Source organism: Stegodyphus dumicola, chromosome 2 (genome assembly GCF_044657685.1).
Source record: "Stegodyphus dumicola isolate Sdum_Otavi_A_Nest chromosome 2, ASM4465768v1".
Taxonomy (NCBI): Eukaryota; Metazoa; Arthropoda; class Arachnida; order Araneae; family Eresidae; genus Stegodyphus; species Stegodyphus dumicola.
This window is the reverse complement of record NC_140769.1, coordinates 4765020-4792766: the sequence shown is the minus strand read 5'-3', so window position 1 is coordinate 4792766 and position 27747 is coordinate 4765020. Positions and strand designations below refer to the sequence as shown.

Below are 27747 nucleotides of genomic sequence, written 5' to 3'. Positions count from 1 at the left end.
TACCCTTTAGATCATAATTGCTCTTTATTTAATAAATTTTCATATTTTTATAATTTCTGCATGCCATTTTACCAGATTTAAATTGATAATCTATAATCCGGAAAAACCGATAATCCGGAGTCGCCAAAGTCCCTATGAGTCCGGATTAAAGACTTTTGACTGTATGTTAATATCATTTGGCTAATTTCTCATTTTTTATAAGTTTATTTTCCAGTGTAACTATTTCAAAATATTGAGATATATGTCTCTTATCTGAATTTTTTTCAAAACTTTTGTGGTTTGTACTGTCATGGTGTTGACAGGTTATGTAATATAAAGCATGCTTATATATTAAAATTTCTTTTCTTTCAGTTTAAAATTTTAAGGCATAGTTTTTAAGAAAGATGAAGAATTTTTAAAAAATCTGTACTTTTCTTATGTCTTAAGTTTTGAACATCATTTGAGTTTCATAAAATCTGACATTTAAAATATCAGAGAAGAAAATGTGTTGCAAATAGACTAGCAATGTATTCTGTATATTCAGTAATTGTGAATAATGTGATTTTTTACATTATAAGTACAACTTTAATTACTTCTGACGTTTTTCGATGGCAAGAATTTAAATATAGACGAAATAAATATTAATGCATAATACCGTCTTGCAAAATAAAAGCTCTTTCCATGCAGTTCTCATTTTTAAGTTGTGAGAGTTAGTTTTTATCTGATACTATAATTCTACCATAAAAATTTTTAGACTTAGAATTAATTCAGTGAATAAAAGTATAAAATTTAGGAGTGAAAATTGCATTCATAATTACAGTGATCCTTCATAGTGAGCACCTATGAAGATCAAAATCTTTCCAAACATTGGGTGATTGTCTCGAGAGGGGGTTCACAGTGTTCAGTATTTGGATGCTGTTTTAAAACTAAATGCATCTTCAGGTTTTTATTTCAAATATATGTATGATCAGGAAAATTTCATTGACATCTAGTATTGATTTAGAGATTTACTATCACTCAAAAATTATATAATAGATTTTTTAGGTTGAATTTTGTCATTATTTTTGTCATTGATTTAGAGATTTACTATCACTCAAAAATTATATAATGGATTTTTTAGGTTGAATTTTGTGACTCTGATTTATGTCACAAAATTTTCTTTACTTTGAAGAAATTGGGAATGAAATATAGCCATGTTTAGTGCTTGGATTAATTAAAAATTAATGTATAAGTAAGAACTTATGATATTTAAAGTAGTATTGTTAAATAGGATGATTTTTTCTTCTTCTTGAAATTGAATATCCAGATTGTTGTATAAGAATAAAAGATCATTGTCACACAGTCGGGCTTGTTAACATGCTTCCATGCAGTGTAAACCTGAGCAGACATGTTTATTGTGTGTGTTCTTTTTTATAAGCCTTTTCTTATATGGTTGACAGCTGTTTAATGTAAGAGATAAGGGTATTACTTTATGGTGGTGCTTTGCACAAACATGGCAGCTTCTTTATGTATGCCAATGCTATTAAAATAGACAAACCTTTTTGAAGGAACCATAGTGTAAAGGTGCCTGCAGTGTTATATGAAGATAAGTTTCTAGCCTTAATAAAGATGTAAGTACCTTTATTCTGGGGCATTTCTAGGTAAGTGGATTTTTAGTTTGCTTTCTGAAAAGAAAATTCTTTCATATGAAGCTAACGATCACCATCAGTTAGGTTTCATCACCGTTATGAAGGTAGCTTCTTTTCCTTTTTTTTTTTTTTTTTTTTTAAAGTATGAAATGCTATGAGTAACAGTTGACAACCCTTATGTTGGGAAGCCCTTGTAAAGATTTCTTGTGCAACTTGTATGAATGGGCATAGGTACACGAAATGCAGATCTATATTTGACTTAGACATGTCAGTTTTTTGGACACCTGAATCATATTCTCATTGAGTGGCTGATGATTTTACACATGCTTGATCACATCCAAATATGGTTTGATGGGAAGTCTGTTCATATTTATTAACAAGTTATATTTAGTAGCATTTTCTTTAATGCTTTTACTGCATTGCTTTATTTACTTGTTTTTTTTTACTTAGTACATTGCTTTTTTATTTACTTGTTACATTGCATGTTTATTTGCTTGTTATTATGTGAAAATGTTTTATACAATTTGTTTACTTTTCTCTATATTTTTTTGTATATGAAGACTAGAATTAGCAATGTGATAAATATTTTAATTATTTTTTAGGTTATACCTTTAGATTCCATATTAAGTCTGGGGTGCATGGAAAATCAGGAAAAGCGCAAAGATCAGCTCAAAGCATTGGCATTTTCTGTTTTCTCTCAGTGTCATCAAATATTCATGCATCAGGCTATTGCAAAATCTCTTACTGGGTTTGGTCCAGCAGCTGCTCAAGATATATTCTTGAAGAGTAGAGATGTAAGTATTTATTTGAAGTTTTCCTTCTTCATACAATGTATGAGGGGGGATGAAGTATTCGCAGGATATTTATTTGTAGCAAAAAAAAAAAAAAAAAGGGGGGGGGTAGGTTATTATCATATGAAATAATAATAAAGAAACATTTATGCTATCACAGCTGGTATATAACATTGGCATATGTGGTAATTTGCAATTGGTGTGTCCTCCAGAATATTAATTAAATATGAATATGAATTTCGTACAAACATATAATATTTTACTCATAGTCATTGAGGAAGTGCTAAGTGTTTATTTTTTATCATTATATGTGTACATATAAAAGATTTACAAATTCATATAAAAAATAAATTTTAAATTTATTCAATTGGATGTGAAATTTCCATATGGGCAAACAATTTTCAGCATAAATATTAATTTTTTACTTTATGTCTAAAATACATCTTACTAGCAACTTTAGTAAATAAACACTCATAACATGTTTTTTTTTTTAAATAAAAACTATCTATATTTAGTTGCTTAGTAGTTGCTCAGTGGTTATATCAGTTGCTCATATGAAGGTCTGTCTGTTCATATGGATTGTTTGTCTTACGAGCTGAATCAGTTTCACATGCAATTTTACTCTCGCATACAAGGGAAAAACCTGTAATATATATATATTTTTTTAAAGCACAGCATCCTAAAAATTTCATTTATAGAATATTTATTTTCATTAATTTTTGAAAGATTACAAATGTAATATATTTTGTCCTTGTTTTCTTGAAAATGTTTTTAAAGAGAAATTTTCATGGGGAAGGGGAGGGGTTTAAATTTTGATTCAGAAAGCCTAGTAACAGTTGCAGTAACTGTGTTGTGCATGAAAATTTGTTTTTACAGAATTGTACAGAATATAATAATCTCTCCTTAAAAAATGAAAGGATTTAAGCAGATGATAATGCTTGTTGTCTGATTTACCAGACTTACATTTCTCTGAAATCTTTACTAGAGATTATAGTAAATATCTTATACCTATCTAGCTTAAAGAATTTTGCCAGAAAAGTCTGATTTTGTCATGAAAACATCTTTGAAAAAGTAAAATGGTGGTTTGGGGGTATTTAGAAGTATTTTCTTTTAAAAAGGCATGTTGTTTGCTTAGATATAAAAAATTTGCATAATGCATCATCAGTAGTAAGTGATCATTTTCTTCTCCCAAAAAATCGTGTAGATGGTATTCAATAAAATAATTTGGTTACAGCGAAATAGTTCTGTTACATCCTCCCCTTCTGATTTCGTAGACGTCGTGGCAAGAAATCGGGAACTGACATTTGTCTACTTTGTGCAATATGTGGAGAAGAATGTGGATGGGCTCAAGTTGATGAGTAGTAGGTTTAAATTCAGGAAAATCTTTTGAAATGGATACACGTTTGGTGGGTATTACATGTTTTGTACATTCCCTGTTTTCAAAGGAGCCGTTGGAGTTACACAACCTTAAGTCCGAAACTTAATTTGCGCTTGATATGGTTTCAATGCTGAAACGAGATATTTGACTATAATTTTGTCTGGTATGGTGAGATCACAATATCATAAGTCGGAGATCTCATAGTCATTATTGCATGGGCTCCATTTCACTTAGGCAAGAATTTACCAGTTTTCTTTAATGGGCCTTTCCTGACAAGGTAGAAGTTAACCCAGACTTTATCTCCAGGAGTAAATTTCGGATTTTCTTCTCGTTTCTTATTAGCATACCACTTTTGTTTATCAACCCAGACTTTGTCCAGGAGTAAATTTTGGATTTTCTTGTCTTTTCTTATTAGCATACCACTTCTGTTTATCTTGATATAATTGGATTCTCTCGTACCTTTGTACATTTATCTCAAAACATTTCAAATACGGAGTAATTTCTAGAACAAAATTATTGTTCTCAATTATGGATTGTATATCATGTTTTACTCATCTAAGGTTCATAAATCTCGTGCAAATTGGAGAAACGTAGCAGATTGTCCATTTGTGTCACATTTGGCTGTGTTTAAAGCAAATCTTATTAATGGCATTTTATCCTTGCATGCTTGATGGTGATTATGAACAATTATTGCTAAACGAGATTTCAGATCTTTGTTCTTTCTTTCAGTGGGGTTAGATTGTGGTTGATGGACTGGAGTAAGACTTTGATCAATGGTCAAGATATAACATAGTCTCTTACTCTTACAGATAATTGAAACTAATAAATTCTAATCAACAATATGAGTGAATCTGTTCAAAATATTATCATTTAAAATATGCTTTCAGTTTGCTGATAGAAGCCATAATTTAATTTAGTATGCGCATGAAAACATTTTAAAACAACATTTTAAATTAACAAAAGTTTAAAAGTATGAGAATCGAAACTATTAATTCTAATCAACAGCATCAGTGAATCTAGCAATCTTATTTAAGTAAGGAATTTACATTTGTTTTAGGAAGCAGTTTATAACAAATAATCAGTTGCTCAGATTAAACAATAATTTAAAAGAAACTTATCTTTTTGTTCCTTTGAAAGTTATTCACTTTGCATTCCATGTGCAAGCAGCACGACACCATTTATATATAACATTTGGTTTAAAAAATTATTGTGATTAGCAGTTTACACCTGAAAAGAGTACAGCAACCAAACCATAAATTATGGAGTTTTTAAAGCTAAACCGAAATTCTCAACATTTTGTTGGGCACCATTTTGTAACTGTTCTTCTATAAACACAAATGGCAGCTAGGTCTAAAAGTATTTATTAACGGAGCACAGGAACAGTTGCAAAGAAAATATACGTCAAAACAGAACACCTAACATTTAAAATTAACGTTAGAGTTATGGAGACATAATAATGGTGAACCTATCCTCATTGCAGCTGGAGTTCGACTACTTGTAAGTTGTCCTCGTCATCACTAGATAGCATTTGATAAACTACTTCGGTTACAAGCCAAATAGCTGTGTTACAAGGTCTTTAGTATTAGTCAGATACAAGTAATATATTTCTGAACATGGTCTATGAGCTATAAAGTAGGAATTTTGCAATAAAAACAGAAGTTGACCCATTCAAAATAGAAGCAAAATTTTAAAAAAATAATTTTCATTTTTATTAAACAAAGCATTATGTAAATCTTTCGTTAACCTAAGTTTTTTAGGTTATTACCAGAGTTTAAGATATTAACTTCCTCTTGTTTCTTTTTACAAGAAAGGGAGTTTTGGCAGTATCATAAAACAATGGCAATTTACTGCATTCTGAATCACTAAACATCATGATATCATTTCACGCCAGGCTAACACACACTATTTTAGTATTAAATTAATAGGACTGTATTTTGTACTAAATTGAAGTTTGCAATTAAACAATAAAACTACGTACTTTAATAATGCAAGCCAAACCCTTTAAATAGTTAAATGTAGCTAGAAAAGCACTGCACAATTCTGGAGAATGAGTCATATTGATTCATCATATTTGATGTTTCAATACCTTAAAAAGACTTGGATTGTGCTAACTGTTGAGCATGTACATGACATTTTAATTTATTAATTTAAATGGAACAAAAGCAATTTTGAGAGCTGAGTTTTACATTAAGCAGTATGCTAGTACTTAGTAGATGTTTACTAACAGAAGCACTTCTGTAAAAATTGGACCTTTTGTTTGAAATTTATAAAATTTAGAATTTTTACAGCTCATTTTTGTAACTAAAACAGTCTTTTCTTAATACATTTTTCTTCTTAGCATATGAAACTTTTGTGCATTTTTATTTTCAGGCTCGTAATTCTATATTTTCACCTCCACCGAGCAAAGCCTTTACCTTGGCTCCCCAGAAAGATAAACAGACAGAACTTGGTGAAATGTTTGGTGACAGAAGAGAAAGGTCTAGCATTTTATATTGTACATATTGTTTAACAGAGGACCAAAGATGGTTGGTAGCTAGTTGCACAGATGATAAAGGTGATGTTTTGGAGACGTGCTGTATCAGCATCGAAGTTCCCAACAGGTAAATATTGGGATGTTTGTTCTTTCAAACTTCCATTTTAATTCCATTCCATTTCCATTAATAATTAAGTCATTAAAATGTTTATAAACATATTAATTATAGATAGTTATATGTACAAAGAGAAGAGTTGAATTAACTAATAGTTTTTCTTTAGGTTATGCTAATATTGTTTGTTCATAACAATTAACTCTATTTAATATGTATTTGATTAATAAGGAAAGGATTTTCCATCTAAGCAGTTTTAAAAGATTTATTTGTCCAAGTTTAAAATAAATTTTTGAAAAGATATTTAGAAATTGGTTCAGTTTTTGCACTATAAATTTGTTAATTTTTTTTTATTTGCATTTTTTATTAAAAAGAAATATGCATTTGAAATCATGTTTCTTGTGTATAAAATATTCCTTATACTTTTTAATTTTCATATCATTATTAACTTTAAGAAATTTAATATTTTATGAGTGATTTTTTTACTTTTCCTAAGAACGTCCTAATAAATTATTCCTTATTAATTTAATTTATATACATCTAATGCTCTTTTTCATATTTACTTTTATGTATTTAATTTGGATTTCGAATAATATAATCATCTTGGCAAATCTTCCTATTGTAGATTCATGTTTGTAATTTGCATTTATGTTATGTGTCTACCTTAGTTTTTGTTTGGTCTTCATCTTAACACCAACAGCTTTTATTGCAGTACCTTTAATATGAAGTTAATTAATTAAAATTATAACTTTATAAGCACTTAACTAACTGCAAGTTTCTTTAATTACTTATGTTTTTTGCTCTACAGGTTATTAACAGAATAATTGTTCATAAACGTGTTTCTTACAATTTGATATACTCTGTTATCAGAGAAAGTTCTCAACAAGAAGTTCATATGTAGTTATTCTACTCAAGTTCTTACTGTAATATCTAAATTTAAATAATTCAGAATATCATATTTAACTTATTCTTTTTTATATAGTTCTTCATGAATACCGTGTATGTTTCAGGACCCGCCGGAAAAAGGCATCTGTGCGTAAGTTAGCTCTACATAAATTGCTGGACTTTATTGTTGAGGTACTTTCCAAATGTCTTCATGCATGGCGACTGGTGATCAGCCGATTGGGGCGCCTGGGACACGGAGAGCTCCGTGATTGGGCATCTCTTCTTAGCCGCAAATCCTTACTTCGTTACAGTCGCCAATTGCGTGAGTTATGCCACCAGTGTGCTGTTCTGGGCCCCCCTGACACGCCTGCCATTCTCTCTGCTTGCTTAGTGTCCTTGGAACCTGATTCAGCTCTTCGAGTGATGGCTGACCAATATACACCTGATGACCGCTTTAGCTGCAATACCTGTGACCTCAGTACCCCTGAAGATGCTTCCTGTACGCATATCCTTGTCTTCCCCACATCAGCTACTACCCAGGTGAATGCCTTATTTTTTACTGAAAATTCATTAAACCTGTTCTTAATTTAATCTAAATTGTTATTAAAGCTGTGCCTAAAAAGAATCTGCGGTATTACTTGCTGTTTTCATTCCTTTTGCTGTTGAATTTTGTAGTTAGAATCATTTACACCTCTAAAGAATCTAAGATGATTTGCCATGGCTTTTGGTTGGTAAGATTGCTCTAGTTTTGATATGATTTTGTCTACATGTTTAAAAACTGCTGTGTGATGGATAAGTAAATTTTTAAATGATCAGCTTATATACAGCTTAGTATGCTGCACTGATAATATAGAGTCTCTTAACACAGTCTTAACAACATATTAAAGCATTTACTGTCTACTAGCTAAAGGATATGGCAAAATATACTTCTTAAGCAGATTAATTTTTTGTTTGGTATGGGAAAAAGATAGCTCTGCATTATTCATTGCAGTTCATTTGCTATGTGTTTTGAAATCTTCAGTTTTGCTATCTTGCTAGAATCGGAGCTAATACTGGGCTCTGATTGTGTCTGTATAGGGATGGCATCATGTATGTTTTTTATAAGCTTTTAGTTAATTCACTTATGGTGCTTCACTGTGGGTGGAGTTTTGTCATTCATTTTTAATCTACTTCCTAATAAATTATTGGGTTCAAGTTTTGTACACGCATTCCTTTTCAGTGGCAATACAGTGTGGTAAAATTCATTTCGATATTTTTATTTCATGTTTAAAAATTTTTTCCATGCATATAGTCATTTAACAAATGAACTAAGCATACCTGAATTTTGCTATGTACACCATCAAATATAGCAAAGAACAGGGTTGCCACGCTACCTGGAAAACTGGAAAAAGTCAGGGAGTTCGAAAATTGACCAAAAAATTCAGCAAAAAAATCGGGGAATTTCATACGGCGATTCTCCTAAAAAAAGCGAGTTTTGCGCCAACATTGGAAGCAATCACTTTCTTGGCAAATTATGTATCGCGTGAGCATCATTCGGCCAGCTGGCGTAGAGCCAATTTTCGCAGCTAAACTCAGATTGTCTTTTAGAAAGGCAAAGCAAGTTTCCAGCAACTTTGGTTTCCAGTAACCTCAAGTATCAAGAGGCTCCCATGCACATATGAAGTGCATGTTGAACTAAGGAAAATACATATTCTCGTATAAAATAAAATCGGTTTAATCCCAGTATAGGGTACCATGGAGGTTAGAATAGCCTTCATCTAACGTATAAACGGGATTTTGGGGCATTATGACGATGAGCAGTAAACGTCTTGGTGACAATTTTCAAAACCGTGCCAAGGGCCGTAGTATATACTAGAATTTTACCGCAAAATCTTTTTAACCCCTCCTTTTTTAATAAATGCTTTATTTGTCATTTTGTAGTAAAAAAAAAAAAAAAAAAAAAAATAGTAATCAGTCACCTAGGCTAACCATTTACAGAGTTGCCAACTCTCCCGATTTTCAAACACTCTCCCGCCAACCCGATTTACAATATATTTCTCCCGACTTTTTCTTATTCTTAAAATTTCTCACCATTTTTGTGGAACCTGATTTACAATATATTTCTCCCGACTTTTTCTTATTCTTAAAATTTCTCACGATTTTTGTGGAACTTGGATTAATACTTCGTTATATGAACAAAAAGAAAAGTGATTTTGGACGTCTGAAAGCAATTGAATTTTATCTAGATTATATCTAAAACAAAACCTTGCGAATCAGATGAGCATTTCTGCTTTGTGAGTGAGAGCATACGTATCCAGAAACGTCGTTCTCCAGTTCTCCAATGGGCATCGAGCTCCACTGCATGTCATGTGGCATATATCGGCTAATGAGCACAAAGCAAGCTCAAAGCTGTTAGTTGTATGTTCTTTAGTTATATCGTTCATCTTGTCCTGAGTTGTGTGAGTACACGTGCCTTCGGGAAATAGTTTTAGAAATTATCATTTTTTGTTATGTCTGTGAGAAAGGTGAAATACTCGTGTACGTTTCAAAAATCGTATACAGTTCACTTTCCTTCCATTATTTCCTCAAGGAAATGTAATAAATTTGCAATGTGTACCGTCTGTCGTTGCGATTTTTCGATTTAGCATGGTGGAAGAGCGAATGTTCTCAAACGTGTGCGTACACAAAATCACAAAGACAACATGAGTTGTTTTGAAAAAAACGAAAAATTAAGTTTTTTTTCAGAAACAAAAGACCAAAAAGTTATTATTGCAGAATGTCTGTTCTCTGCCTTTTTACTGGAGCACAACCTGCCACTGAATGCATCGGATCACGCTGCAACTTTATTTTGAAAAATGTTTCCCGATAGTCAAATCGCTAAGAAATACTCAAGTGCAAGGACCAAAACAGGTGCAATTGTTAAAGAAATGGGTTTGAAAAATAAATCTTTAATTATTGATTGCATTAAAACAGCTCCATCCTGTTTCTTTACGTATGGAAGCAATAATACCAATTCAAAACTGTATCCAATTGTTGTTTCTTTTTTTAATTCAGAGTCTTCAGAAATTGAGTGAAGTTTACTTTCTGTCCCCACTTTAGAAGGACATTCGACAGGCTTTAATATAGCACAGTTAATTATTAAAACTTTAAAAGAAAATGCAGTCCCTCTGGATAATTTGCTTAACACTTGGTGCCGATAATGCACCAGTAATAATAGGCTTGAAGACTGTTGTTGCAAGCATCTTAAGAAAGGAAAATTTAGATTTGCAGATTATGAAGTGCACCTGTCACCTCTTAAATTTAGCAGCTGAAAACGGGGTAGCTTCTTTACCTATAAATGTGGATAAACGCATTGTTGATATTTATTATTATCTTGAAAGGAGTTCTAAAAGGAAGGAAAAATTGAAACAGTTCCAACAGCTGCATAACTAACATTAGTGATGACACATTAGAAAAACTTTTATTAGCAAAAGCAGGCCTACGTGGCAATTGCTATGAACAAAATTATGAAGTTTCTTTCTTAACAAAAGCAAAATCTACCACTGTTCATAACATTTGTACGAAAACTAATTGAAATTTTTTTTTTACCCCTTAAACGATACAAGTAATAAAAATGTTTTTTATGTGTAAGGTATTTTTGTGTTGCTTGCATTTAAGAATTAGTAACTATTTAAAGTTAATTCGTTATTATAAACTATATTTTTATCATTTAAAAAGTCTTTTTAACATTGTGAAAAATCTCCTGTTTCTTAAAAAAGTCTTCTGATTTTTTAGTGTCATAGGTTGGCAAGTACGCATTTAATATAACTATATTCGCCAAAATATCGTTGATTATTCTAATTCAATTTTTGAATAATTATCTTTATTTTAATGATATTCGTATCATTTAATGTTGCTTCTTCCCTCTAAATTTATCAATTATTTATTAGTAAATAATACTTTCAAATTTCAGGAAATTTTCTCTGGCATAATCCTGAAATTAAGTCTAGCAGTATGATGACTTACCATCACAAAATTTAATGCACATATTTTTTGCTTAATGTAAGTGTATGCTACTAAATAAATATAAAATACCTGAATTTATTAAAAAATATCATTAAATAGATTTTTCTTTCGTTTAGCTGCAAAATATCTGGGGGGGGGAAAAAAACTACTTTTAAATCCAGATTGAGCAGATTCTAATCTCAATCTTCAGTAGAGAAAACAACTCCTTAGTTATAATAGTAATGCTTTGGGGATTATATATTATAAGTCATATGTAATATATATATATATATATATATATATATATAATTTATTTCATAAACAGTATTGATTAATTGATTATATTATCTCCTAAGTTTAATTAAAGTAGAATTATTTTAAAAGTGTGCATCCATACTGGTAAGTTATGTTTTGAAAGATGTAATTGCGCAAGTAATAATAACTTGTATTCGCACTAAATGGATTTAAGTTCATACAACATTATATATATATATATATATATAGGGTATATGATCTATGAAACACCCTATATATATATATATATATATATATATATATATATATATATATATATAGGGTGTTTCATAGATCATGGGACAAACTTGGAGGGGTGGTGAAGCATACTAAAACATGCATTTTTTTTATAGGAAAGTAGCGTCTAAAGTGACGGTTTAAGGCAGGAACGTAAAAAAAACAACGCAAGAGGAAAATGTATTTATGTACAAAATCAACGCAAAGTGCTTCTTTATAGCAATACAGTATTCACAATAAATGTTCAACATTGCGACTACCAGCAGTAATACATGCTTGGTAAGGTCGCAGAAGGGATTGACGAACATTTTGAAAAACGGCAGGCATTTCGCGCACGCTTGCAGCCGCAATGGATAGTCATGCAACGAGGTCCTCCAGTGAGTCAGCAGGAGTCTCGTAAATGATGCTCTTCAAATGGCCTCATAAAAAAAAAAAAAAAAAAAAAAAAAAAAAAAAAAAAAAACTAGCTGGATAAATCTGGGAACGGGGTGGCCATTGAACGGGTCCACCATGGTCGATCCATTGGCCTGGAAATGTCCCATCCAAGTAATTGTGGACCCGCACGTGGTTATGAGCTGGTGCACCATCATGCTGGAACCACATGCGATCACGAACGGCAGCTGGAACATCCTGCAGCAATTCAGGTAGCACCTCTTGCAGAAAAATATGATAACATAAGCCATTTGTACATGCAAGCAAGAGGTATGGGCCTATGAAGTAGTCGTTAACAATACGTGTCCACACATTCATGGAGAAGCAGGTTTGGAATGCATGTGGACGTGTGCCGTGTGGATTATGAGTTGCCCACATGTGCATGTTGTGGCTATTGAAGATGCCGTCCTGTGAGAAAGTTGCCTCGTCCGTGAATAGCACATCCGATGGGAAATCCGCCTGCGCTGCACACTGCTGCAAGAACCAATGACAGAAATGAACTCGAAGAGGGTAATCTGTCTGTTGCAAGGCTTGGACTCTCTGCAAATGGTGTGGGTGCAAACCATTTTCATGCAATACTCTCCAAACGGTGGAATGACTCATCTGCAGACTACATGCAATAGCTCTTGTACTTGTCTGAGGTGATTCATGTACAGTGTTCAAGATGCATTCTTCAATGGGAGGTTGTTGCGCACTTCTTCTTCCTTTCCTAATGTCAGAGGTGGCTTCAAATGACCCACCCGTTTTCACACAGAGACCGATGCAACCTCTCAAACATTGTGTGCTTCAGCGTACGCCTGTTCGGAAACCGTTCCTGGTACAACCGTAGCGCTGCTCTGCCATTCTCATTAAGAGCACCATACTTGAGATGCATGTCAGCTTTTTCCCTGTGCATAAACTCACACATCACGCTCGACATCAGTGTTGCGAATGATCCTCTGATGCATTCATGGTTTGTTCGGCTCACTACCGCTCTCTACCGATGCATTGCCAACCAATCACAGCTGTAGTTCCTATTACTGTTATTGTTCCCTTTTTTGAACATTTATTGTGAATACTGTATTGCTGCAAAGAAGCACTTTGCATTGATTTTGTACATAAACACATTTTCCTCTCATGTGGTTTTTTTACGTTCCTGCCTTAACCCGTCTCTTTAGACCCTATATTCCTGTAATACGCTCCACCACCCTTCCAGTTTGTCCCATGATCTATGAAACACCCTGTATAAGTCATATGTAACTGGCAAATTTTTGTGTTTTCAAGTGGTACCATAATTAATTTACATCTTAGCACAGCCAATGTGCATTACACGGGTAGACTGGAATTTTCTTAAAACACACCTGGAAAAGTCAGGGAATTTCATTTTCCTGTTTGAGTGGCAACCCTGAAATAGCTTTTCAGTGAAACTTGTGTGAAGATTATAATTTATGAATTTTTGCAAATTTTTGAAAATCGCTCAAATTTTTAGATTGTTTGATGTTTTATGATATAAAAATTTCAGCATCTAAAAATGTATCAGATATAAATTTTGAAATCTTCACAGATTATAAAACAAAATTTTCACTCATTTAAAATAAAGAATGGTAATGAAATATTCATTAAGCAATATTCTACACTTTTTAAAAAAACATATGCTACTGTCAAATGAAGAAATATTTTTTCTTGGGAAAATTGCTTTTGAGTGTCTCATCTTGGTGCATTTAATGACGAATTGCAGGGTTGCCACGCTACCTGGAGAACCGGGAAAAGTCAGGGAATTCGAAAATTGACCAAAATATTCAGGGAAAAGTCAGGGAATTTAAGTATTTTTGTCAAAATCTGGAAAAGTCAGGGAAGTTCATACAACGATGCCGCCAAAAAAAGCGATTTTTGCGCCGACGTCGGAAGAGATAACTTTTTTGGCGAATTATGTATCACGTAAGTGTCATTCGGGTAGCTGGCATAGAGCGAATTTTCGCAGCTCCAATTTGATTGTCTTTTAGAAAGGCAAAGCAACTTTCCCGCAACTTTTGGTTTCCAGTATTCTCGAGAATCGCATGTGCAGTGCATGAACTAAAGAAAGTACCTGTTCTCGTATAAAACAAAATGGGTTTAATCCTAGTATACGGTACCATGGAGGTTAGAATCAAAGAATATGTATTGTAAAGAAAGAAAACTTTTCTGCAACAGACGTGGCTCCGTTCCATCATAGAGGGAAACAGCTGTGCATGTCTGATATATCTGTCGCCGAAGATCGAAACCGGTGTCGAAGTTCGAAGGTCACGTTATGAAGAGTTCATAAAATGAATATCGTTTAAAATTTCTTGAACGACTTGCGCTAAAAAGACGTGTCACGCACGTCGAGATGCTTTTGTCTCAAACCGTGAGCGACGTGAACACCACGTCGATAAGCATTTATCGCAAAAATGAAAATAACGTGGTGCACACGTCGCCTAACAACGAGATTGTTTATTTCTCGAGTTACAGCTCTGGATTGCACTCGCAGATGCGGAGCGGCGCAAATGAGACACTTTACCGCTTGTTATATTGTAGCGCACGGCACCGCAACCGTGAAGTTTAGTCTTAGCGCAAGTGGTTAAACTCTAAAGGAAAAGAAAATATTTTTTGGCGCAAGTAAATTAATTCATGGATTAGTTATTTTCAGGGGAAAAAAAACTACGAAAATCCGTTTTTAAAATTATTGCGTGGATTTTTCGCAATAATTTTAAAAACGGATTTTCGTAGTTTTCTTTTTGTCAAAGAGCGTTTCTTCTTAACACGTGTTTCTCAATTTCCTGTACACATCACGAAGAGAGAAATTCTGGCCGCCAGGTTCCATCGCCAAATCTCTTGACAAATTTTCCCTCCGCATTCTAACGGCGTAATAGCATTTTACTTGTATGGAACCTTTTCTTCTTTACATAGACGTTCTTTGTTTAGAATAATAATGGGATTTTGCGACATCATGATGCGCAGTAAACGGGTCATTTTGGTCTTGGCGACAATTTTCAAAATCGTGCCAAAGCCTTACCGTATACTAGAATTTTACCGCAAAATCTTTTTAAACCTCTTTTTTTTTTTTTTTTTTTTTTTAAAATAAATACCTTGCCATTTTGCAGTAAAATAAAAAAATAGTAATCAGTCATCTAGGCTAGCCATGTAATATAACTATATTCGCTAAAATATCGTTGATTATTCTAATTCAATTTTTAAGTAATTATTTTTATGTTATTCATATAATTTAATGTTGCTTCTTCCCTCTAAATTTATTTATTATTAGTAAATAATATTTCCAAATTTCAAGAAATTTTCTCTGGCATAATCCTAAAATTAATTATAGTAGTATGATGACATACCATCACGAAATTTAATCCACATATTTTTTCCTTATGTATGCTGCAAAATAAATATAAAATACCTCAATTTATTAAAATAGATTTCTTTCTTTCGTTTAGCTGCAGAACGTCTGCAAAAAAAAGCCTTATTTTATTACAGATTGGGAAGATTCTAATCTCAATCTTCAGTGGAGAAAACAACAACTATTATAATTATATTTGTGTTTTCAAGTGTTAAGGTGCCTTTTAAGAACATACCTCACGCGAATTAAATTTACCTAAAATCTAACCTAACTATTTAGCATTGCGTTGTGATTTATAAGGACCGGATTAGCCTCGTGTTGAACTGGTGATGATCATGAGTAATAATTAAATAAAACATACATTTGTTATCTAATGTATATATCTTAAATTTTATTAAGTTTCTTAAGTGGAAAACTAAACAAAATTATCAAACAAAGTATACCAAGAATAATTAAGAATAAATGTCCTCTGGGATTTATTGAATAATTAAGTGAATTTGCTACACAATACAAGTAATACCATAATTAATTTACCTCTTAGCACAGCCAACGTACATTACGCGGATAGACTGGAATTTTCTTGAAACACACCTGGAAAACCTGGAAAAGTCAGGGAATTTCATTCTCCTGTTTGAGTGGCAACCCTGGAATTGGCAATATTCATTTTTTGATTTTAGTTTCAAATAAAATGCTTCTTGCAACATTGTTATTGTGACCAACTTCCGAATCTGAATACTCAAAGTGATTTCTTCATTCTCTGAATGACGTTCAGTTATTTTTCTTTGTTTTGTAACTTTATTTATTGCTGGCATGTTAATGATGACTAAAACTTTCATCATTCGTAAGTTGCGAGTCAGACTAAAAAACAGAAATTAAAATACAGTTAAAAAAGTGTTATTACAGATTAAGCTTTTGCTTAAAATGCATATGACAATTAATGCACTAAAAAAAGAAAAATAATTTATTCATGGGAATAGTAGATTAAATAACTCTGTTTACACTGTTCATCTACAATTTTATTTTGCGAATAATAAAAGCATGGGGTACCTAAATAACAAAATCTATTTATTGAATTTAATTTTCAAATGTTTAAGCCATTATATTTAAAAATTATCATGGGTGTCCCATGCTTTTGTTATTCACGATATCTGTAAAAAGAATTATTTAATCTATTATTCATATTAAACGAAAGCTTATTCTATAAAAACTTTTTTTAAGCTTGAATTTTATCAAAAACATGGTAGCTAACGACATTCTTAACATACTTGCTGTCAATAGGTTTGTATATGGGCCATGTGGTTTCCACTAATCAACCAATGATTCATGTGGGACTGTGCTGAAGGCATAGTCTATATATAACTTCTCTGTGAAGCCCAGAGCAACTGCCATCATGTTAAGTAGTTATGACTGCTATTTGTGGCACATGGTCTCAGTTTCTGACTTGCGGTTCAGATAGTATTAAAATTATTAAAATAATATTAAAATCATATTTTTGATAAAAACAGCCCAAAATTCTCATATTGGAATTTGTTTTGGGCATTATTATACAATATATTGTCAGTCTATGCAAGATGGTGCCCATGCATCAGTAGCAAACGTGTTGAAAATCCAAATTGATGCAATCTAACTAATAATGAGTTACTATTTCTGTATCCATTTGTTCAGTCATGTTATTCCTTTTGAATTCTAGAAGCTCTTGTGTTATTGTTGATGCTTTAAGAGCTGTTTCCTTAGCACAGTTAACATTGCTTATAATTTTATAGCCAAATTATTGAAAAAAATGAATAGTAGTCATTACATTAGGCATATGCTGGAATATGTATTATTTATTGAAGCTGGTGTCATGAAGAATCCATGCTACAGTATACTTCAGGCAATATCTGAAAACTGGAGATCTGGCTGAAGCTCAGTTGTACTGTTGTTACACATATTGTCTGTATGAGACTTAAATTATCCAAAACTTAAATAAAGATAACTTTCAATTTGTGGTAGAGTCTAGCTAGGATATCTATATGATTTCTATGTAGAATACTTCAATGACAGAATTATTTTCTCTGTGAATGATTAAATCAACAGACAAAATTATAATATATTTGTGATTAAAATTTATCATGGGTAAACCTCACAAAAATATTTCATGTCGAAAGTATGATGTGGAGCTTCACTCAGTCTTGTAACTATATCACTCTTTGTAGAACACAAGTGCCATGCTAGATCACCTGGAATCAGAGAAATAACAGGACAGTAGTAGTTATTCATGTGAATTTTCCACCTCTTTAGTTCCTTAAGAAATAATAATATTAAACTACTAAATGCTGAGCCATATTTTTGAGAAAAGTTTAGCCTAAATTTAAGTATCTCAAGCTCCCATATTTCATTGGAAAATTTTGAGCTAGACTCAAAATGTTGGCTGTGCATGCTTACATCCAACAACAAACAGCATTTTCTACCTATTACTTATGCAGAGCATTTAGTTAAGGTTCCTGTAATGACTTATAAAATAAAAATTTGTTTCTAGACTTTTGAATATATCTGGTTGTAACAAAAGTTTTCTGCCAAAAAATGTTCTCAATAAAATTAGAGGCTAAGTCAAGAAGTGCAAGTAGTAATCATTAGTAGTAGATTTGAATCTCTGATTTTCTGACAACATTTTTAGTAGGTTTTCAAAGCCTTCACCCCAGAAACTTGGTGGCCGTGAGTCACAAATAGGTCAACTTCATTTCGAACGTCCTGTGCAGAATGGAAGGTAGCACCAGCAAGATATAACTGCAGGTGTAAAAAAAAATGTAGAAGTCCGGAGGAGTAGTGTCGAGGCTATATAGTAGGTGTGGCAAATGATCCCGCCCGAGTCCGTATAGAGTCCAGCCAGTGAATGCAGATGTGGTGTGCGTATGTTGATGGAACATTGCCTTTTTTACACTGGAACTCGGTTCGATGTTTTCCCTTGATGGAAGCGTCAACACGCACTGGCATTTCACTGTACACCTTACTGTTGAGAGTTTTGCCTTTTTCCAGATACTCTGTGTGGATAAATACCATGGTAATCCCAACAGATACAAAAGCATGGTCTTTTTGTTAGTTGAGTTGCACTTTGCTATGCTGCCAATGAGTTCACCAAAATTATCAAACAAAGTATACCAAGAATAATTAAGAATAAATGTCCTCTGGGATTTATTGAATAATTAAGTGAATTTGCTACACAATACAAGTAATACCATAATTAATTTACCTCTTAGCACAGCCAACGTACATTACGCGGATAGACTGGAATTTTCTTGAAACACACCTGGAAAACCTGGAAAAGTCAGGGAATTTCATTCTCCTGTTTGAGTGGCAACCCTGGAATTGGCAATATTCATTTTTTTGATTTTAGTTTCAAATAAAATGCTTCTTGCAACATTGTTATTGTGACCAACTTCCGAATCTGAATACTCAAAGTGATTTCTTCATTCTCTGAATGACGTTCAGTTATTTTTCTTTGTTTTGTAACTTTATTTATTGCTGACATGTTAATGATGACTAAAACTTTCATCATTCGTAAGTTGCGAGTCAGACTAAAAAACAGAAATTAAAATACAGTTAAAAAAGTGTTATTACAGATTAAGCTTTTGCTTAAAATGCATATGACAATTAATGCACTAAAAAAAGAAAAATAATTTATTCATGGGAATAGTAGATTAAATAACTCTGTTTACACTGTTCATCTACAATTTTATTTTGCGAATAATAAAAGCATGGGGTACCTAAATAACAAAATCTATTTATTGAATTTAATTTTCAAATGTTTAAGCCATTATATTTAAAAATTATCATGGGTGTCCCATGCTTTTGTTATTCACGATATCTGTAAAAAGAATTATTTAATCTATTATTCATATTAAACGAAAGCTTATTCTATAAAAACTTTTTTTAAGCTTGAATTTTATCAAAAACATGGTAGCTAACGACATTCTTAACATACTTGCTGTCAATAGGTTTGTATATGGGCCATGTGGTTTCCACTAATCAACCAATGATTCATGTAGGACTGTGGTGAAGGCATAGTCTATATATAACTTCTCTGTGAAGCCCAGAGCAACTGCCATCATGTTAAGTAGTTATGACTGCTATTTGTGGCACATGGTCTCAGTTTCTGACTTGCGGTTCAGATAGTATTAAAATTATTAAAATAATATTAAAATCATATTTTTGATAAAAACAACCCAAAATTCTCATATTGGAATTTGTTTTGGGCATTATTATACAATATATTGTCAGTCTATGCAAGATGGTGCCCATGCATCAGTAGCAAACGTGTTGAAAATCTAAATTGATGCAACCTAACTAATAATGGCCAACCCCCCTTTTCAGCCTGTGTTCTTGAAGTCAATCCACTTTTCGATCTTGTTTAGAATTTTGTTCTTGCTTGTTTAGTCAGCTCATGCGGCACCCAGTTTTTGAACGTCAAGTTTATGTGATGCATAGTGTGACTGTTCATCTACAATTTTATTTTGCAAATAATAAAAGCATGGGGTACCTAAATAACAAAATCTATTTATTGAATTTAATTTTCAAATGTTTAAGCCATTATATTTAAAAATTATCATGGGTGTTCCATGCTTTTGTTATTCACGATATCTGTAAAAAGAATTATTTAATCTATTATTCATATTAAACGAAAGCTTATTCTATAAAAACTTTTTTTAAGCTTGAATTTTATCAAAAACATGGTAGCTAACGACATTCTTAACATACTTGCTGTCAATAGGTTTGTATTTGTCTAGAATTTTGTTCTTGCTTGTTTAGTCAGCTCATGCGGCACCCAGTTTTTGAACGTCAAGTTTATGTGATGCATAGTGTGACTAATGAACATGGCAAAAACGTCTAATTTCTGAACAAGCTCTTGAGTGTTTGCATACAGATCTTCTTCCACAACTTCTTGCAGGCTGGCTCATCAACATCAGTTGGCCAGCCAGAGTGCTCTGCTTCTTCAATGTCATAGTCCTTATTTTTGAGCTTTTGATACCAAACCTTCACAGTGTCATATGATACAACATGAGTACCTAAAGCTGTACACGATTTGGTGGCATTCTGTAGCTGACTTTTTGCAACAGAACTGGAAGCAAATTTTGGTTCTAATATGGTAGTGGCATCATTCCTTTTCAGACATCTTGTATTTAATGATAACCATATTTTTTTACAAATTTCACAGCACAGTGTTCTAAAGCACGTCTCTCTTTCAAATGCCAAAAAGCATTTGAATAAAATATGATTAAACATGCCAACTATTTGCAGTGGCGGGGTTTCATTAAAACCCAATAGATATATATATATAGAGAGAGAGTATTGTAGAAATTTTTTTTTTTTTTTTTTTTTTTTTTTCTGACCTAGTACATTAAAGAACAAATTAACTGATATTTTCAAAATTCTGATCTAGTTTTCATTGTAATTTTATTTAAAATGCTATTTTCATAAATAAGAGGAGAGTTTTTTTCTGTTTCTTCCTTTATATGTATACATGATATGTGATTCTGAAGGATTTTTGACATAATATTTTGAAGCAAGTGATATTAGATATCTGAAGGGTTTTTTTATCCAAAGTCAAATGTTCATAGTTCAGCTTTCATTTGTATTATGAGTTTGTAAAAATGCATTTTTAGTAATGTTTTTAAAATAGCATTCACATAATTTGTTAACCATAGATTCATAATTAACTTTTAGTTGTCTTGTGTAAGTAGTAAGTATGATGGGTGCGAATTTAGAATGTCTTGTGAAAGATAGATGCCCGTATTGGTCATCAGGAACTGGTATTAAAAATAAAATTTGATTTTACTACTATTGTTATGCATCATTCAAGTAAATATGATCGGTGTTTCGATGGTTTTAGTTAATGGATTAACATTATGTTGAAGTTATTCACTGCAGACCAGCCAGCATGGTATTGAAAGTATATGCATTTTTTGGGTTTATAACATGGATGTGTGTGTGTAGTGAATGTAATAAGCATAAATATGTACTCAATATTCTTTGTTTATATTTCAAAGCCTATATTTTTAGAGCTATGCTATCTGGCAAATTTTAAAATAAATTTGGCATAGTGAAAACTCATTTATAATAGAGTAATTTTATTAAGAAAAGATTTTAAAATGATTAAAATTATGAATTTTCAAATTTTCTTTTCTAATGCTGCAAATTTTGTCTTTTTTTTTATAGTCATCTCAAGCTACATTCCAGCAGGAACATATTGATCCATTGTCCACTACCCTAGGAGATGATGATATTTTTCAAGCACTTAACGACGACGATATTGCTGTAGGTCAGGACATCAATGATATCTTCCGTTGGACAGAGAGCCCTCCCCAGAGTCCTGGCTCTCCACGTAGGGATTCCATCTCACAACCTGGTAGTCCAAGCTGTGGAATGGGTGGAAGGCAGTCACCATTTCACCATGGGGGACCAAATAGGGTAAACTTGCACAGTTTGTTTGCTTTTAATTGTATAGTGGGCAATAAATAAATTTTATATAATTTATGACATTTAAACAATTTTTAAAACCTTTTTTTTTTTTTTTTTTTTTTGTTATATAATTTTTTGTTGTAAGTGGTCCATGATTAAATCTTCAGAATGTTGTTTATTGCTTCCATGCTCTATTCCTATGATAGAAAGGATTGGTGTACGATGGTTTTCCCAATGTGCAACATAAATAGAAGCTTCTTTTCTTTAGGAAGTCATACTTTAAGCAGGCAGTTCTTGTATGAAAGTGAAGAGCGACTATATGTGAAGATTCTGCTTTTTTTTTTTTTTTTTTTTTTTTTTTTTTCATATAAATAAACTGAGAAATTTCTAAGCTGTTAATATGAATTTCGAAAGCCATATTATGCCACAGTGGTTGTCTTATTATACTTCCAGGGAAATCCTTTTACCATCAAGTGAATTGTTGGTACTTTCTCATTTTGCCGATGCAAGCAATAAAGTCGCCAAAAATGGTACAACTGATGCCAAGAGTACCTTTTACAACCTTTTACGTCTCCTTTTCAAAAACAAGTCGCAGCCATTTCATATCAGATTGATTGTTTCTTTCAATACTGGCATACAATTACATAAAATTTTTACCAGATAGTTCAATTTTATGACCATTCACAGTAATTAAGTCAATTAGGATGCAATCACATCACTCACCCAAAGGGGGAAAACACAGAAAAGGCAAAGTCAAGGGTTAAATTCACCATTTCTAATGAGAATGCACTGCTGTTTTGCATAATTTCTGAGTAAGCTATTCGTATGAATTGAAATAATTTTTGCACTTAAACTTGTATTCCAAATTAAGATTTAACTTGAAATTAAGAAATTAGATTTTTGTAGCATAGTTTCACTGAGATCAGTTGCGGTCACGTGATATGAAACGGCGAATCAGGATGTTGTACCATTAAAGCATAGTAAATTCTTAAAATAATGTTCTTTTTACAGCTTTATTGTCTTTTTACAAAATTGTAAACAATATTAAAATGTTTATGCTTTCAAAATAAAAATTTCATAGACCTAACATTTGTTAACATTTTTTATGTGTATACTGTGTGTCTCCTTGTAGAAACTGATACAAACCATGTCTTTTATAATTTATTTTGTCCTTTGTTATTTTAGGGATCAGGAAACTTATTAATGGACACTCAGGAAGAACCTCTTCAACTTCTGCAGCAACCACTTGCACTAGGCTATTACGTTTCCACAGCCAAAACGGGACCATTACCCAAATGGTTTTGGTCAACATGTCCACAGCTACAAAATGTTTGCCCTGTTTTTCTTAAGGTAATAATATTTTTATTAATTTGGTATTGTGGGTTTTAAGCTAAATATTCTCAAGGGTTTTTAAGTTATGGTTATTTTATATTTTTTGTTTCATATTTATAATCTTTGTCCATAAATATATTCAGATTGTAATTGTGTTTGTAATGACACTTTTAAAATCTTGCTTTAAAAAATGTTACGTGAAGAATGACCAAGAATGCATAACTTATTCAACAAGTTAGAAGAGGTGTCAAAATGCACGTCAACCAATGCCAAATAGTATTATTATGAGAAACGGTTCTTTTCATAATTAATAATTAAATTTTTTGATGTATTTAACTTTTTGAGTGAATTTTTTTGTAACAATACAGTATTTAAATATAAAAGTAAAAAGATATTAAATTGAAAAAAAAATCATAAATGAAAGGTGCTAATACATTAAATAAAATATTCTTTAATAATTGTTATGTATTTTGATTGTGCTTGAATATAGTATATTAAGCAAAATTATAATCGTAAAGTTTGTACTTGTGGAACTAAATTTTAAAAGCTTATAGAAGAATTTAATATACATTTCCCCCCTCTTCCTTTATGCTTTTGCTGTTATATATATAAATTATTTGTTTTTGTTATCTTATGTACCATTGATCCAATGCTATGAAATCATTTATTTTTATCTAATTTTTCAATTTAATGTAAGTTTTAGTATGGGGTTTGATTTGCTGGGTATATGACTTTATTCTTTTCCTTACTTTAACAGTCTGCTTTATTGATACATTCGCCATCTGTGCAGCAAAGCTCCGATGATTTGCTTCATGCTAATCCACATACAAGGAACTACCATCCCCTTGATTCGAATCTGACTACTGATGTGCTCAGGTATTGTATACATTTTAGTGAAAATAAATAAATACATATGCCTAAGTTATGTTGGTAGTTGTGCATTTACATAGAAAAGAAATTTTATACTTTTTATTCATGTTTTATTATGTATCTTTGCATTATGTCTTTGCCTTTCCTCTTTTTAACAGCATCACAATAAGCTTCAATTTTTTTTTAATACTACATGTATCTGATTTATATATAAGAGGCCTGCCTGCTTTCATTTAATAGTTTTCTTCTAATCATCTGTTTGAATAGCATTTCATCTGTCAGCTGTAGTATTATATATGGAAATAGTATGCATAAAAGTTGTTCTGAAATTAACCAGTGTGAAACAAAAGTACCAATGCAATTGAAAGTACATTTCAGTTGTAGGAAATTGAAAATTTCTTTATATATATAGGGTTATACATACAGGAATATAGGGTTAAAAATAATTAAAGGAATAGTAAATATGGATTTCTGTAGTTGTATACACTAATAAAATAAATTTGAGCAAAAGTTGTTGACATTACAGTCGACCAAAATAACCAAGACACATAGTTATCTGTAGGAAATACATGTCTCTTTTTACTGTTTATAGACGCTCTCTAATAACTGAACTCTCTACAATCCTTCCCCTGTATCTGAACTTTCAATTGAAAGCACTTTGAATATTTGAAAGGTCCATGGTTGGAAGTTTTCAATAAAATTGCATGTTTGCCTCGGATGGTCCCCGACATTTAACTCACATTGTTGCCTCAACCTCTAAACAGATGGTAACATCATCTGTTTAGAGGGATGATACTACTTGCGCCACCACTCATACTGAGGTCTGAGAAATATATTGCTTCACAAGACAAAAATGAACTGAGCCTCCCCAATAACTGAACTCTCTATAATCCTTTTCCAGTATCTAACTTTCAGTTGAAAGCACTTTGAGTATTTGAAAGGTCCATGGTTGGAAGTTTTGTATAAAATGACATGTTTGCCTGGGATGGTCTTTGACATTAACTCACTTTGTTGCCTGGTGACATCATCTGTTTAGAGGGATGATACTATTTGCACCAACAGTCATGCTGAGGTCTGAGAAATGTATTGCTTCACAAGACAAAAGACACTCTGCAACTGATATTTGGTAGTGGCATCAAAACTACATATATATATACCAGGGAGGGCACTTCAGCCTTTACAGCCAGTTTTTGGTTTGGTTTACCAGGGCGAGGTCTTTTGTGCAGAAACCAGGTATTGTAACATGAGGCGAAATGCACTGCAGATTCTGCAATTGATCAGCGTGAGTGTTGTTTTAGTCATCAAACTGCCTCTAGCTTTTTTAATCATATGAATTGTAAAATATCCAGTCACATCGTAACAACAGCTGAGGCTGTGTGCAGCGTTAATGAAGATATTAACTTTGTAGTAGTCTAATACTTTTGTGTGTGATTAAAAGAAAGTAAAGGTATTTTTGCGAACCTCTTTCAGAAAAACTGGTAAAAAAAGATCAAGGTTTTTTTTTGACAGAAATTTAATTTATAGATATAGTGAGAGTTATTTTTTGATTTGTACAGGGTTCGTATGGTCCTTAGATTTTTTGGAATCAACTTTTGGTCCTTAAGCGTCCTTAATTTTGGCCAAAATCAGCAGAAGGTCCTTAATTTTAATCATCTGAAATTTCTGCCTGTTTTTACGACTGCCATTTTGAGTGTGAATTAGCATTTTGGAGGAATATTTTTGGCGATTGATTGATGTATATATGGTTATCTTTTGAATGGGTTCATGAGTTATAATTTGTTTCTATTTCTAATATAAATGATGGGATATTTGAGTTTGTAAGCAAGAAATGGAACACAAGCATTTTGAAATTCATTTTCTCTAATAAAGAGCTCTTAAACAACTTTTTGCTTTGAGGAATGCAAATTTTTTTATTAAACGGTTCTAAATTTGCCAACTTTTCAACATTTTGGCGATTTTGAGATCAGTATCTATGGATAATTTTTAATTCTGAGATTTACGAATTTTTCGACGATTTTTTTAAACATCCTAACATTGATTAATTTCATTAAAATAATGGTAATATATTGAAATTATATTTAAAAAATAACATTAAAATAAAACATTTTTATTTTTCGTCATATTATAAAGTTTCATTTTGGCAACTTATTATACAATATTTTGAATCTGAAAAGTAAACAAGGTATAATGCTATAAAGCACAATTAACGAAACAGCTCTTAGCAAAAGCAAAATGAGCTATGTAATTAATTAAAAATGTCTTCTTTTTAATTTTTTCATTGTAAGAGTTTTTCCCGTGTAATTGTGTCAGAATATTCAAAATTCTCAGAATATGCATCAGTTTTCTCTATAAAATTAATTTTACACTTTTTCCCTCCTTTTTTTTTTTTTTCCAAAATATTTCTGCCTTTTTGCTGTTGCAGAAATGGCAGGGATAATTTTTCTTTAGGATTTTAGACATTGAAGTTTAAAAAGTTTAGAAGGATTTGAAGGCAAGATTTATAGACCCACCATTATAGGAGATTCGAGAAATATGTGACAAAATGAAAAATGTCTCCATGGTATCAACACATAATGAATGCATTTTACAGAAAGTTTGCAATGAATTTCTTAGTTTTTGGAGAACGTCTGAAGAACAATGAAAACATAATATTTGAATGCTTTATTTCCGATACTAGAATCTTAACATGTTAATCTTCCCTTTATTTTCTCTACTTTTCACTAGACACAAGCATGGAAAATGTCAAAAATGCTTGTAATCTTATCACATAGAAAGGGATTTTTTTTATTAATAAAGAAATTGAAAACCTATAATTTAAAACATTCATCTACACTAATGTCTATAAATTAAGGATAATGTAAAATCAGGCAAAGGAAGAGTTAGAAGCAAAACAAATTTGACTTATTTGTAAAGCTTATTTATTAAACAAAAGGCAAAGAGCAAAAAAAGATGCTATATGTTTGATATTATTAAAAAAATTAGCGATTTTTTCTCCATGGAGCAAATTCAAAAAAAAAAAAAAAAAAAAACTATTTACAAAAAAACAATATTACATGGTTGGTTTGATTGTTAATACATTGTATGTCTCCCAGATGATGCAATACAGTCCGTACAACGCCTAGGCATGCTGAGTATCAAATTATCGATCTGATTTTGGGGGATATTACACCACTCAAAAAGCAGTGCTCTCCGAAGTTCCGGTAGACATGTAGGAGGAGGTTGATGGGCTGCAACTCGTCAGCCAAGCATGTCTCACACGCGCTCTACTGGATTCAAGTCCGGTGAGAATGCTGGCCAGTCCATACGGGTGATATCCTCCGATTGAAGGCATTCACTTACGATGTTTGCATGGTGAGAACGAGCGTTGTCATCCATAAACACAAATTGTGCACCCATGGCGCCCCGAAACAAACGTACATGTTGTTCCAGAATGATGTCCCCATAGATTTGGCTTGTCATGGTTCCAACTTCAACATGCAGGTCAGTTCTGGAACCCAGAATAATTCCACCCCAAACGAGCACTACTGCACCACCGTAACGGTGTCGTTCAATGATGATTTCTTGGTGGTAACGGGTACCTGGAGCTCTCCATATGAAAGTC

The 27747-nt window shown here is 32.1% G+C and overlaps 1 protein-coding gene across 2 annotated transcripts in view; it reads left to right on the top strand.

Moving 5' to 3' along the window:
- The window catches only part of skd (mediator complex subunit skuld), a 128828-nt gene that overhangs the window by 87329 nt on the left and 13752 nt on the right, over nucleotides 1-27747 (top strand). For both annotated transcript variants that reach the window (XM_085810395.1, XM_085810394.1), the window contains exons 21-26: nucleotides 2210-2401; nucleotides 6147-6376; nucleotides 7372-7786; nucleotides 21702-21953; nucleotides 23130-23294; nucleotides 24034-24152. In XM_085810395.1, the coding sequence (XP_085666521.1) occupies nucleotides 2210-2401; nucleotides 6147-6376; nucleotides 7372-7786; nucleotides 21702-21953; nucleotides 23130-23294; nucleotides 24034-24152 (1373 nt within the window). The remainder of the gene's footprint in view (nucleotides 1-2209; nucleotides 2402-6146; nucleotides 6377-7371; nucleotides 7787-21701; nucleotides 21954-23129; nucleotides 23295-24033; nucleotides 24153-27747) is intronic.